Source organism: Anopheles coustani, chromosome 3 (assembly GCF_943734705.1).
Source record: "Anopheles coustani chromosome 3, idAnoCousDA_361_x.2, whole genome shotgun sequence".
NCBI lineage: Eukaryota > Metazoa > Arthropoda > Insecta > Diptera > Culicidae > Anopheles > Anopheles coustani.
The window spans coordinates 13,246,370-13,259,139 of NC_071288.1; the positions used below are offsets into that span (position 1 = coordinate 13,246,370).

Sequence of the window (12,770 nt, forward strand, 5' to 3'; positions counted from 1 at the left end):
CGTAACACCAACCTCGTGTGCCAAATGTCGCGAGATACTTAACTTGAGTGCCATCCCCGACACAGTTCACGCCGAGGATACTGGTTCAAGGTTCAGCAATTTGCCATGCAACTACTCCAGACGCGACCTACGTCACTTGACTTCGAACAGGCGCTCCAACCATGAGCATAAATTCACTGTCGACAAACATGGCAGCACGTTGTGGATGTTAAACTTTTCCCCCTGCCATGCAACCTCGACTGGAAAAAAGGGAACCTTTTGTGCCGTTGCGGTTGGGCGTGTGGTGCCAAGACATACAAAAAACTAAGGCTAGTTATTACGTTGGGGGAGTTGTGTATTTCTTTCTCCAAGCAAATTACTCCCCGCTTGCTAGGTTCGCGGATTGCGGATCTTAATTTGTCGCGTCATCGCGCTCCTCCCAGCGGCTGGATGAGAGGGTGGTTTGTTTTGTTCCCGTCCCGAGGCCGGGCAAGTAACAAAGCGAAAGTGACCGCAAACGTTTAACGGTGTGGTTTGTGCGCGAAGGAAGGCTCCCCGGCCCCGAGAGGGCGGTAGCAGTTATTAAAAAATATGTCCACCCTATTGTGTTCGGTACGTGGCGAAGGCTCATGGGGTTTCGCCTTCCATCTTTTCGCTGTTGTTTTTCGTTTTAAAGGGAACCCAAAACCCCCATCAAGTGCCGTGAAGTGTGCACCGGACGTCAATAATACCCGTAGACGCCCCGGTAACGGAAAGCACGTCTCTCTTGCGCAAGATTCGTTCGGGTGATGTCTTTGTTAGGCCCCGGCGTAGGAGATGAGCTGCCCGCGCAAACAGTCATCTCCGGGAGGGAAGAAGCACAAAAACACTCGCCAAGGTTAATGGGTGAATATTTGCTTATTACTGGCCTCATTTGATCCTTGCGCTCGGGAGGTGAGTTAATTCTGAAACTCATATAGTCATATCAGGCCCTTCATATCACCATCGCGGACCCTTGACGAACGTGTTTATCCGAACGATCTGAGATTAAAAAGCTATCGAAAGGAAGCCCGTAACCGATACGGCCATAACTCCTCCTAGCAGTTATTATAAAAGCGCCCCGCGTTGCAACTGACCTTTCGGTGTCAATAGTCATTAATCTTTGAGGGTCTCTGCCAAAACGGATCCCAACCCCACACCTCACCTACCTATCTGCATCGGCATCGATACCGGTGATGTCAAGTGTCAGCAGCCTCAGCAGCAGCAGCACTTTGTACCCGATCGGTCAGTCTATCAAGGGGCTGATTATGAGTTCGCCACTAACTTCGGGCCCGCGGACCCTGGCGTCATAAATTATTGTGAGAAAGTGACCGAGGAGCCGAGCGAACGACGTTGAAAAGGATCCCGAACGAAACGAAATCCCGAAACAACCGCCAAGCGGCAGCAAGATTAAGAAAGGCAATTGTTGTCGATGATTTACAAGTTGGTCGTGTTTGACAGTTTCTCGGAGGGGTTTTTTTCCCCCCAATTCGTTCGACATCAAACAAGCCATTTGTCACACATTGGCGTCGCGTTGCCTGCGTGGTAAAATGTTTGGTTCGATTTGAGCTCGACCTCAACAAACAATGAGCCCCTTTGTCATAATCAACATTTGAATTGATTGTTTTTGAAGAAATCGACGATGAACCGTGGGATCATATTTTTTTTTGTGAGGAAAACTACGGTTTTACACAAGTTTGCAAAGAACGCATAGAAATTCTCAGCCAATTTCAGCATGCGGTATTTAGCGAAGGTCAGTTATCCTCTTTTAAATGCCCTGGATATCATTTATCATTTCCTTTGCATTCAAAAGACACAAAGACTGGTTTTAAAATGCAAACTGGAAAACCAAGACAAATCGTTGAAAACGGAAATGATTCGAAAACGTTTTTAAAAGCATTCTTTTATTTCATAATATGATTATGTTACCATAAGAGATCATGGTTTCCAACCTTGTTTTGTCTTCTACCAGTTCGAAAAATACTAAAATGAATATTCCTACCTGGGAATTTTGTAGCTATTCGATCGATTCTTCATCGAAAATGATTCATTTATTATTATTTTTTATGACTTGTTGCAAAAACGAATATTTGTTTCTTAAGCTGCCTTCAATATAGACAACTTCACCATACTGATCCTTCCGTTGTGCTTTTCGTTTTATCTTTCGCAGAAGGAAACCACGTACGTGCCAAGATGCGCCATAACAACATCGAGTCGATCAGTGCGATCACGTACAACCAACGTCCGTCGACGGAGGCGTCGATGGCGGACGCGAACAACAACCACAACGGGGGCAGTCCGTACGCGGGTCACCCGCTGGCGGCGGACGGTGCCGGAACGCTACCATCGGAGATCAAGAAGGACGAAAAGTACTCGCTCCGGCAGCGTCAGTCTCGCCGCACGACGCAGGACGCGCTGACGGCGGCGGGTGGAGGCCGCGGCGGCTCGACGGCCAAAGCGGCCACGGCAGCGACGGCAAGCGCGAGGGAGAAGGCGGCACCAAAGGAAAAGCCCAAACCCAAAGCCGCCCCGCTCAGCAAGTACCGGCGAAAAACGGCGAACGCGCGCGAACGCAGCCGGATGCGGGAAATCAACAGCGCGTTCGAGAACCTGCGGCGGGCGGTGCCGGTGGCGGTGGCGGGCACGAGCGGGGCCAGCTCGCCCGTCAGCTCCCCGCAGTGCGCCGGCAGTGCGGCCTCGAGCGAGAAGCTCACCAAAATCACCACACTCCGGCTGGCGATGAAGTACATCCGGATACTGAGCGACATGCTGAACGGTGGAGGTGGATCTCTGGAGAACAACAACGACCGGGACATGGTCAACCACAACGAGATCGAACGGGAGGTGATGCAGAAGGGTCTGCTGCTGATGGAGGGTGCCGGAGGCTACCTGTCATCGCCCGCCGTCTCTCCGGTGCGTGCCCCGGTGGAACCTCCCAAGCCTCCAGCCTCATCCTCAAAGACAACCTCGTCCAGCAGCACGTCCACGACCAATAGTCCACGGAAGCGGGCGGCCAAACGACCGTCCAGTAGTAGAGCCAAGAAAAGCACCACCAATACCACCTCTCAGAACACCACCACCACCAACTCCAGTGGATCCAGGACGGCCCGAAGAACTCTCACCAGTTCACTTGCAGTGGATAAGATCCCGGAAACCCTTCCGCTAACGGCACCCAGCTTGCTGGTCGACCCGACCCGGCCAGACCCGCTCGGGATGGACGTGGACCTGGGGTCGGTTCTCGAGTCCGACAACGACTCGCTCATCCTCTCCGAGCCCTGCCTCAGCCCACTGACGGCGGGCTCCGTGACCGGAGGTCTGAAGACGCACGGCTTCGGCTGCCCGGACAGCCAATCGGTGGTACCAAACGACAGCCTGGAGTTTGGACTGTTCCTAGAGTCGGACGCGGACTCGCTGCAGCTTTCCGAGCCCTGCCTCAGCCCGCTCGGTCACCTCGACTCCCTCAATCCCTTCAACGAGCTACTCCACACCGGCTTCAACGAGCAGACGGCCCTCGAGCTGTACTTATAACAGCCGCTGCGAGCCTCATCCGGAATCGGGTTCAACGTTTCACCCTCCTTCACTATCCTCTATCCTTCACTCTATTACGATATAAGTACGTCTACACTCCTTCCTAGGTGCTAGGTGTTTAAGCTAAGGCCAAGGTGTCAACGAAAGTCCCAGTAATTTATTCTCACCGTGTCATATTAGTTAAGAGAGCGCGAGTGAAGCCGCCGGCGCCTCGCGATTGTCCGACGACGACTTTGCACGATCGTTTCGATTTTTTTCTTCTTCGTTGTTTTCATTTAGGACGGCCAAAGATCAAACGATGCGGCCCGGTCCAGCTGTAATTATAATTACCAACGCCACACGGCACCCGATTTCCATGACCACGATTTAGATTCCGGCCTAAAAGCTAGCGCCGTTCTGTCGTTTGATGTAATTTTGTTTAGTAACGCAAACAATCAACACAAGAACTCATCCATTTTCCTCCAACTTCATATTCATCCACTCGTCACGATCATTTGTTTAAAGGCGACTAACTTTGGCACGTTTCAAACTGTCACGAATTTAATTAGCTTCTTCAGCTAGTGGCGCTTTCAACTCGCGGGTGGGTAATTCGGAACGGTCTATTTGTCACCCCCTGCTAAGTGGTTTGTCGTTTATTCAATTGACACTGCCTCCTTCACGGTATAACGGTCGATTTGGCATGCACGTAATGTCCGTTAAAAGAGGTGTGAAGAGCCATCGATCAGGTGAAAAATGGGTGCGTCAAATTGTTTGAAGATTCGCCTCAGGTTTTTGTTTTGTGCCCAGCTTTGAAACAGATTGAGCGTAAATTTTCCCGGTACAATAACTCCTTTATTTTGCTAATACTGTTTGTTAGCTAAAACCAGAATGTTTGCTAGCAAAGTCATGCAACTTTCAATCCTAAATAAATTCATCAATTTTCTTCGCCATCGGCACCCGGTTTTTGCGAGGAGCAAAGCTTGCTTTATAGTGATTTATACGCATTTTCATTCACATACTCCAGCATAGTACAAAACAGAGCTCATAATGTATTTTATTTTCCTCCCCGAGAATTTGTTCCACCAGCATCGTAAATCAATCCCCGCATGACAATTACATTTTAATTGGAACACCAGCATTTCGCACACCATATCCACACAGCAGGAAGGGAACTGACCAACCAAGCGATCCAAATCTGGCGTAGAAAAATGTCACCCGAGCTCAAGATGGAATGGCTATGGATGTGGGAGATCCGGCAAAGACGGGGGTGAAAATGTCAAAATGTTGCAACATGTCATACCGAGGCCGCTTTGATTCGCTGCACGCGTTTTCCAGTGCATCTCTGTTTTTGTGCGCATTGTGTTGGCGTTAGAATTATGCCTTATCTCGATGGTCCCGTTTCGCCAGTCCCCATCAGCTGGGGAACCATTTTTAGCGACCGCTTCGCGTCGTTCGCCATTTTCATCGTGCACGGTCACCAAGCGAGTTCAATGTTTATTTACACAATAGCAAAACCCCCACCCCCGATCGTTCCGGAGCATTGCATAATTCGTGCAACACGTGGCCGGTACCTCATGTCCGTGTAGCCTTTATTCTAACACCGACCACACTCGCAGCGTCTAGCTCGTTGCTTTGTGTGGGGATAGCCACCCCCACAATTCCGGTCTTGCAAAAGGGGGTGTACGTGTTGCCCCCTTTGTTTCGCGAATGATTTGTTGCCAACTCTCCGGTTCCGCCGGACTCGTTCTCTCTCGCGAAGCGATCGCGGCATTCCGAGTTCGACCCTTTATTTTCCCACCACTTCCGATGGGCGCCTTGTGCTGATTAATGCCAGTGCATCGGGCTCGAGGGGGGTTGTCCAATAATGGAGCCGGCCTGCGAACGTGGGTAGGCGTTTCTAAGCAAATCGAAGCCAAGCGGAACGGAGCGGAACGGGGGAAAACGGTGGTCAGACACCTGTGACTATAGGTAAGAAAAAGCTAAATAAAAATGGAACCATTCTGCGTCGTAACTGATCACTCATTCGCGGTGCTTTTCTAGCCATCCGGGGATTGTTTGTAGTTGATTCGTTTTTGCTTGCAACCAAATGATTTACAAATTGCATTCGTAAATGTTGCCCTCGGCTTTTTTAAGCGACCGATTTCCTTTCATTCAAAATTTTCAATGAAGTTAAGTGTTTTGTTTCGATTTTCTTTTTTTCGAGAAAGATTTGTTGTACCAACCGCTTTTGGGTACGGGTTGTCAACAACTTCTTGAGCATAGTAGCTCGAATCTTTACGATCAAGCAATCCCGCACAATCCATCCAACATATGCAAGATTGCATTATCGTAAAGCCAATCTCGAGATTTGCCATTTGCAACCTTTCACCGATCGCCACCGGATCGGATTCGGTTCGGTAATCTCGGTGCGGCCATCGGGATCTCCATCGCCGCTCTCGTGCGCCTTTCACGTCATGTCGTTTTGTCATCGCCAATCCCCCGCCATACCTCCCCTGCCCGCCGAAGGTCGCCCCTGGTCTCGGAGAGTTTCAAATTCTAGTAGCGAACGAGCGTTTAGAGGTGCAAACATTTTCGATTTTTATCCATCCACGAAGCACCTGTGAGCATATTTGTCTCTTATAACGATTTTTTTTTATTGCCGTTTTGTTTCGCTTTTCTATTTTTCCCCTGCTACATACGCTCATGGCACGCCGGTAGCGATTGCATCTTACGCCGAAGTGGAGGCAAAAATGGGCAAAGCAACTTCCCTGCAATGCTGATTCGACGGCACTGTTCAAAGGTTGTGTGGCAGTGGCTTTTGTTTTCCTTTGCATTCCGCCACGCTGAAGCGGTTGGTTCCTTTCACGAGTCATATTTCGGCACGTGCCCATTTGTTGGTCGTCATAAATTGTGAAAGTTTATTTGGCTTCCCTTGAAATCAATTCGAGCACGAGGTTTATTTTTAACTTTTTATCGATATGCTCGTCGCAAAACCGAAACGACTATCCGAGACTACCGTATTTTATTTCAATCATCAACCAAGTAATGACCAGTCTCCGATCAAAAGACATCAACGTACGATGAAGCGAGGAACCTTACGACTAGATTTGTTGTAAAATGACCATTTCCGAATCAAAAGACATCGACAAGTGGAGAAGCGAGGAACCTTTTGTCAAAATTTGTTGTAAGAGTATACAATGCTCTCAGTTTCAAATTATCTGTCCAAATGTAAATAAAAGAAGGAAACTAATAACTATGTAAAATATACTGTACATGAGACACTCCACATTGGCATTGCAGCAAAGCGGCTTAGTTCAATAGATGCGCCTTCCCATTCCATACGAAAGCATTCCAGTAGCCAATTCCTATCGAAAATATCAAGTTTGACGTAGCATTTAATTAGTGTAAACGTACGAGTACGTACCAATGTTTGTAAAAGTTATATGATAAGGAACTTCTAGGATTAAAAATTAGCTAAGTAGCAACGATATTTTCTTTTTCCGCACTCTTTTCATCTTCACTTCTTTTTTACATAATCGATGAATGTTACAAGCTATTCTATTTTCTATCATCATTCAGCGTGTAATCGTCTAGTTTAGTCGCAATAATTATTGTTAACTTGTTTTGCGTAGCTGCAATGTTAAGATCCATACAAACACTGTAAAGTAGAGAAAACTCTAAGCTAGCCGTAGAGAAAGCAGAACAGAAACCCCTTCGATACGTTCGAGAGCGTGGAACGAATCATTGTCCTACTTCAGTTGTGCTTCACAAATTATTTCTAAATAAGAGTATCAGAAAAGCAATTTATTCAAATCGTTGCCTTTTCCTTCTATAGATTAAGGACAAAAGTATCTGAAAGAAACAGTCAAAGATAATCATCGGTAAGTAAACCTTCCATCAACTGCCTAAGTAAAGTGCGCCGGGATACACGGGCCACTGACCCTTACGCAAAATCAAAGATGACATCGATGAAAAGTTCTCACGCTCTCTTAAATCATTCGATAGCCAACGACCGATGGTCGCGTCCATCACGTTCAGCGGCCAACGCGAACGTCCTGTTATTTTTAGGCCCAAACGGGTGCAACTCGTTTGATTCCTCATCGACGATAGTGTCGCATCGCAACGACTGCATCTCGCTCGCCACAAACAACCCATCCCGCTATCAAATCGATGCATTATATTTGGTCAGATCTGGTCAGGAAATACCGCGTGGACGCGCGGGAATGGTGAGCCTTCACACCACCACGGCGCAGAAGCGGAAAAACTGGAATTCCATCCCGCCCGCTGAAGCCCGGTAGCCCAATCGATGGGAAAAGCACAATCTCTGTTTGCACATTTTCCTCCCCGCTTTCTCCCATCCCCAAGTTCATCGGTGTATTTGTTTATTTGGACATAGTCATCTGCGTCTTGTCCAACTACCCAAACGTACTACGATCGATCGGTTAAAAATGCGTAAACCGTACGCGAAAGAAATCTCGCTCGGAATATTGATGAGGTTACGGAGGAAAACTCGTTCCAGTGTGCTAACCGAGTCCGTGTCCTACCAACACAGACCGTTGGTGCGTTGTTGCTCTATGGCAGCGGTGTTCAACCTCTTTGGGAATGTTTTAAAATTTGTTGTGGTAGTTAAAGGCCACAATATTCTTGAATCGCTTGATATGTTTTTCAATATTCGAATGTTGCTAATAACAAAAAGAAATCTAAGAATTGAACTATTTTAAATCCATCTCGCAATTAAAATTATTTTGTCTAACAAATACATTTAAAGACCAAGCAAACAGTTTAAAATTATTATATGAATTTATGATGATACTAGTATTCGATTCAGCAACTTTATCGCAACAAATAAATTAGCTATTTTATGATAATTTAAACTAGGTTTTTTTTAACGTACTACGGCAAAAGATAGGTTGAGAGTCCCTGCTCGGTGGGTTTCCCCTAATTGGACGCTCCGTGGGTTTGGGAAGCCGTTCGCGTGGTTGGTGTAGGACCCAAAACGGGGAGTGCAGGCGTTTTTCTTTACCTCGGGCCCGCTGACGAAGCCTTTTTCTGCTGCACTCTATCCCCACGGACGTTACGTTCCCTGGAATTTCGACCAATAAGGCACCGATCCATGTCGTGTGTGAACTGAGACCGGTCGAGTATGTCGCGCATCTGAGGAATGCATTGCAGGTTGCGTTCCATCATACATGCTTTTTAGCATTGTTCCACTGGTTCGCAATGAGGAAATGTTGGCGAAACAGAAGCTGGTGTCAATCAGTCACATTTCCAGGGTTTTGCAACCTACATCTTGGTGCTTCGGCTTCGATTACATAAACGAATTGTGAAGAAAATGTACCACTATTTATTGATACAATTAAAAGCCAATCAAAGGGAAGCGATTTGAAATACAAAGTTAATTTCGTTCCCGTTGGATGCACGCACTGATTGCACCGCGATTAGGAGGAAGCCAATAAAATCTCCATGCCACCAGTTCATGCAAAACGTCCAACCCCCCCCCCCCCTCCCCCACCCTCCCTCGCTCCTTTTGCAGTGCTTCCTGCCCGAATGACTTCTTACCCTGCTATTGTTCGCTCGGTGGAGCTGCATTTTCCCAGCGCATAATTTCGTTTTGCTAAGGCCCTCCCCCCAACATGACCCGCTGTTCGGATTCCTTGCGGCCCGTCCCATTCCCTTCACCGCAGTGCCCCGATCGGTCGATGTATATATTGTTATAAATAATTCAATAACCGCACGCAGCGCTCAGCCCCGTCCCTTGATCCTGGCCGCTCGGTTCGCCGTCAAGAATTCATCGCAATCGGTCGCACCCTTCGACGCGGTTCAGCGCACACGCACGCATGCACGGAACCGATACAACACGCCCGCTCGGGTGCGCCTTGGGTGGAGGAACTTTGGGATTTTATGGAAGGAATCGCTCCCCCGTCAGCAGGCTGGATGGAGTGTGCAGCCGAGATCAATCAACATCGGCCAATGTTTCACATGGGCGAACACAATGCAACAATTTATGTACTTCCCCTTAGGATGGCGTCTTGCTTGCTCGCCCAACCGGCTTCGGCCTATGCTACCGGGAAGCCAAGGAAAACGATGTTTATGCTGCTGCGGTTGCAATTCCAGAGGGATCGCGGAAGCACCGTCAAATGCAATCGATCGCAATCAAGCTGTCGGGCGTCGTTTCAGTTTCTTCGCAGCGTTGAAGTTCATTGGCCTCCTTTCGAGGAGCATCTCCGATGTTGTAGTTCCCATCGTTATAATTGTCAAAAGAAAGCAACGTAAACGCAAGTGGCGTACAAGACATTAAAGGAATAAAACAACCGCTAATGGAGTCAATTAAACTCACCCCGAAAAGCACGATGATACACGAGCTGTAAAAGTGTTCGTTGTGATGATCCAGTCTAATCCATTCGTCCAGCTGACACGGTGTGTTAACCCGCTCGGTTCAACATGGCCAAGCATGAACGTGTTCGGCGCACGAATGTGACACCCGATACACGCCCGGAAAACCACAGCGGGACGGACGGGAGGGACGCGCTTCCGGGTGTTCAAATGTCACCCAGAAAAAACAACTCAATTAACGAGTCCGGTAGCGCAGTTGGTCGTGTTACCGCGTGGCTGCACTCAGGGGAAATTCACGCAGCGCCACTGAACGAACCGACACGATTTGTCTATTCCACGACCATTTTTCAGCCCGACACCCCGCTTGGGGAGGTGGGATCCAGGGGAAAATACAAGGGGACATTCGATTTCGCACTCAATGTTCGCGCTGCATAATCAATCGGCTCGTGATTGAGTCGAAAACGGTAGGGCTTTATCCGCATTTTTTTTCTTCTTCGCCGAAGCTGTAAGTTTGTCCGAGCCGGCCACCAAACGGTTGTGCGAATTTTCCAACCACAACCTCCGAAGATCGTGCGGACAAACTTCGCCGACACCGCGTAAGGCTATTTGCATAGGATTTAATATTAAAATTAAGCCGATTGCGTTCCCCCCACGGTTGGGGTTTTCTCGCGCCCATTCGCGGTTTTCCTGCGTCGGATCGACGTCTTCGATGCAACCCCCTTTTTCGGGATGACAAAGTGCACCGAGTGCGACACCTTTAGCTTGCGGTTTTGCGCCAGTTCTGCCCGCATTCGATTCCCGGTGCCGATCGGTGGATGATTAATTCCCTGCTGAAGCAACCGCGAGATCCAAAGGGAACCGCCGAGAGGCGGCTGCCGGACTTGGTTTGGTCGTTTGGACCGAATTGGCCATTTACCATAAACGACGATGCGCCCAACCGGAGCGAGGTGCCAAAGTCGTTAGCTTGCATACCCGTGGTGGGACGACGAATTCGTGCACCTCTCGGAGTGGCACGTTTAACCCTTTCGGAGGCACGATTTCTAGGCGCCAGTGCGCCGGACGTTGGGGGAAAAAGTTCTAGGGTGTGTCCCTTTTCGCGTCCATAAGGCGCCCGTCCAAAATGGGAAATGTCACGCAGATGACGAAAAAAAGTGGTGTAAACCTGCCTAAAGGGCACATCACGAATCGGTCGATTGCGAAACATATTTATAAACACATATCGAACCACTTAAACGACCTTCTCAGAGAATGATAGTGAAATGTGCGAGTGTTCACACTTTTAAAACTAAAGTTGCTTTAAAAAGGTCTCAACGCTCGCTTACAGAGCATTGTCCAAAGCGCATGGCAGCCCCTAAAGTTGCGGTCGGTTGCTTTGAGCAGCTTCTCAAAACCTTTCCCAACAAAAAGTGGCTCGTAATTTAGTTCAAATGATAAGCGAAACCCGTACCGTACCAGCTTATAATGCACCGATGGAAAAATGAACGTCACGGACGCCTTTGAGCGGCCTTTCGACACTTTATCAAACAGTTTACCACCGGGTAATGTTCGCTATCTCTCGCACCTTCGACTGACTGTCCCTCCCGTGGTTCAAATATGATCCATTTAATGCGTCCGTTAGGTGTAAGAAATCGAGAAATCGAGCATCGAGCGAAGCGAAATGCGTCCAATCGACCAGCCCAACGATGCAACGCGACAAGCAGCCCCCATTCGCGCTATCTTAAGCAGTTAAAATGTTTGCTAGCTTCTTACGATAATCTTACAAAGAATTTCTCACCTTTCGCACCCGCGGAACGGGATCGAAAGGACTTTGGAGTGCGTTAGGGAAGGGGAAGGCATGAGAAAAGGGGTATGTATAAACACATCGATTTACGTTATCTGCCACCTCCACTAGCTGACGGTGGAAAGCGTTCACTTTCACGGTTGCGCGAAGCTTCATCCCACCCCCAATCACCCTGTTTCCAGTTGTTTTCCAAACGAACCTCGGATGCCACAAATGCGTCCCGATCCATTAGTCGGTCGTACACTAATCATACATTTTATTGGCGCAATCTGACACTCGGCTGGCAAGCGAAGGCTTCCGAATGACCAGAGAAAGAGGGAGAGGAAGTGGTATAACTACAAAAACAGAATGGTTTTCCCAAGCCTGCGACGCCCTTCCATCATCAACACCGTTCGGATGTTCGAGTTTGCGTTAAATGTTTTAATTACATCCACAACGGCGCAGCGACATTCGCTTCGACCTTTAGATGATGCCAGCGTTCTGAATCTTCTCGTACCGCCGATGGAAATCCGATGCGAGACGACTAAATCCTTTTAAGCGCTAATGCAAATCGGGGCATTCGAACGCATTACTCATTTGGAACCCGCGCGAAGGAACGGGGTAGGGTTACGCGGTGGCGTTGAAGCCGAAGTGAGTTGTGAGTGGTGATTTGATAAGCAGAAGGTGATCTCGCTAGTTCTAGGCGCCAAACCAATCCGTTTCGAGACGTAATACGGAATTTATTTGCTTCCGGGCTAAGCTACTCGAGAGGAGTTATATGGCAATCACTGTTGAGGTGATGTTGCTCATACCAATCATTTTTCTTTTCGTTTCATAAGAAACAATTGTCATCTGTTATTGTTTTGTTCTATTTTTTTTCGCGTTTAAAGTTTTTATTCAATTTAATGTATTGATAAAAGCTGCGTCTAGTGTTCTAAAACCAGATTATTAATTTAACTTACTCCTTAAATATGAAAAAAAAACAAAAGATTTAATGTTATCATATTATTCATCATAATTTTTAACAATTAATATACGGACACTATTATAACTACGATCTAACACTGGTTCTAATCATTAAAGAAGTCAATATTTTCAAAGCTTTTTTCATAACACAATTAAAATCCACTAGTATTATTATTGATATTTGATAAACATTGTCAGCTATTTAACGTTCTTTGCAAGTTTATGTACA

The 12,770-nt window shown here is 47.7% G+C and overlaps 1 protein-coding gene across 1 annotated transcript; it reads left to right on the forward strand.

Moving 5' to 3' along the window:
* The first annotated feature begins 2,184 nt into the window (after positions 1–2,184).
* LOC131272486 (helix-loop-helix protein delilah) lies at positions 2,185–3,525 on the forward strand. The gene has a single exon (XM_058274229.1). The coding sequence runs from the start codon at positions 2,191–2,193 to the stop codon at positions 3,523–3,525; it is 1,335 nt and encodes a 444-aa protein (XP_058130212.1). The 5' UTR covers positions 2,185–2,190.
* The last annotated feature ends 9,245 nt before the right edge of the window (positions 3,526–12,770 follow it).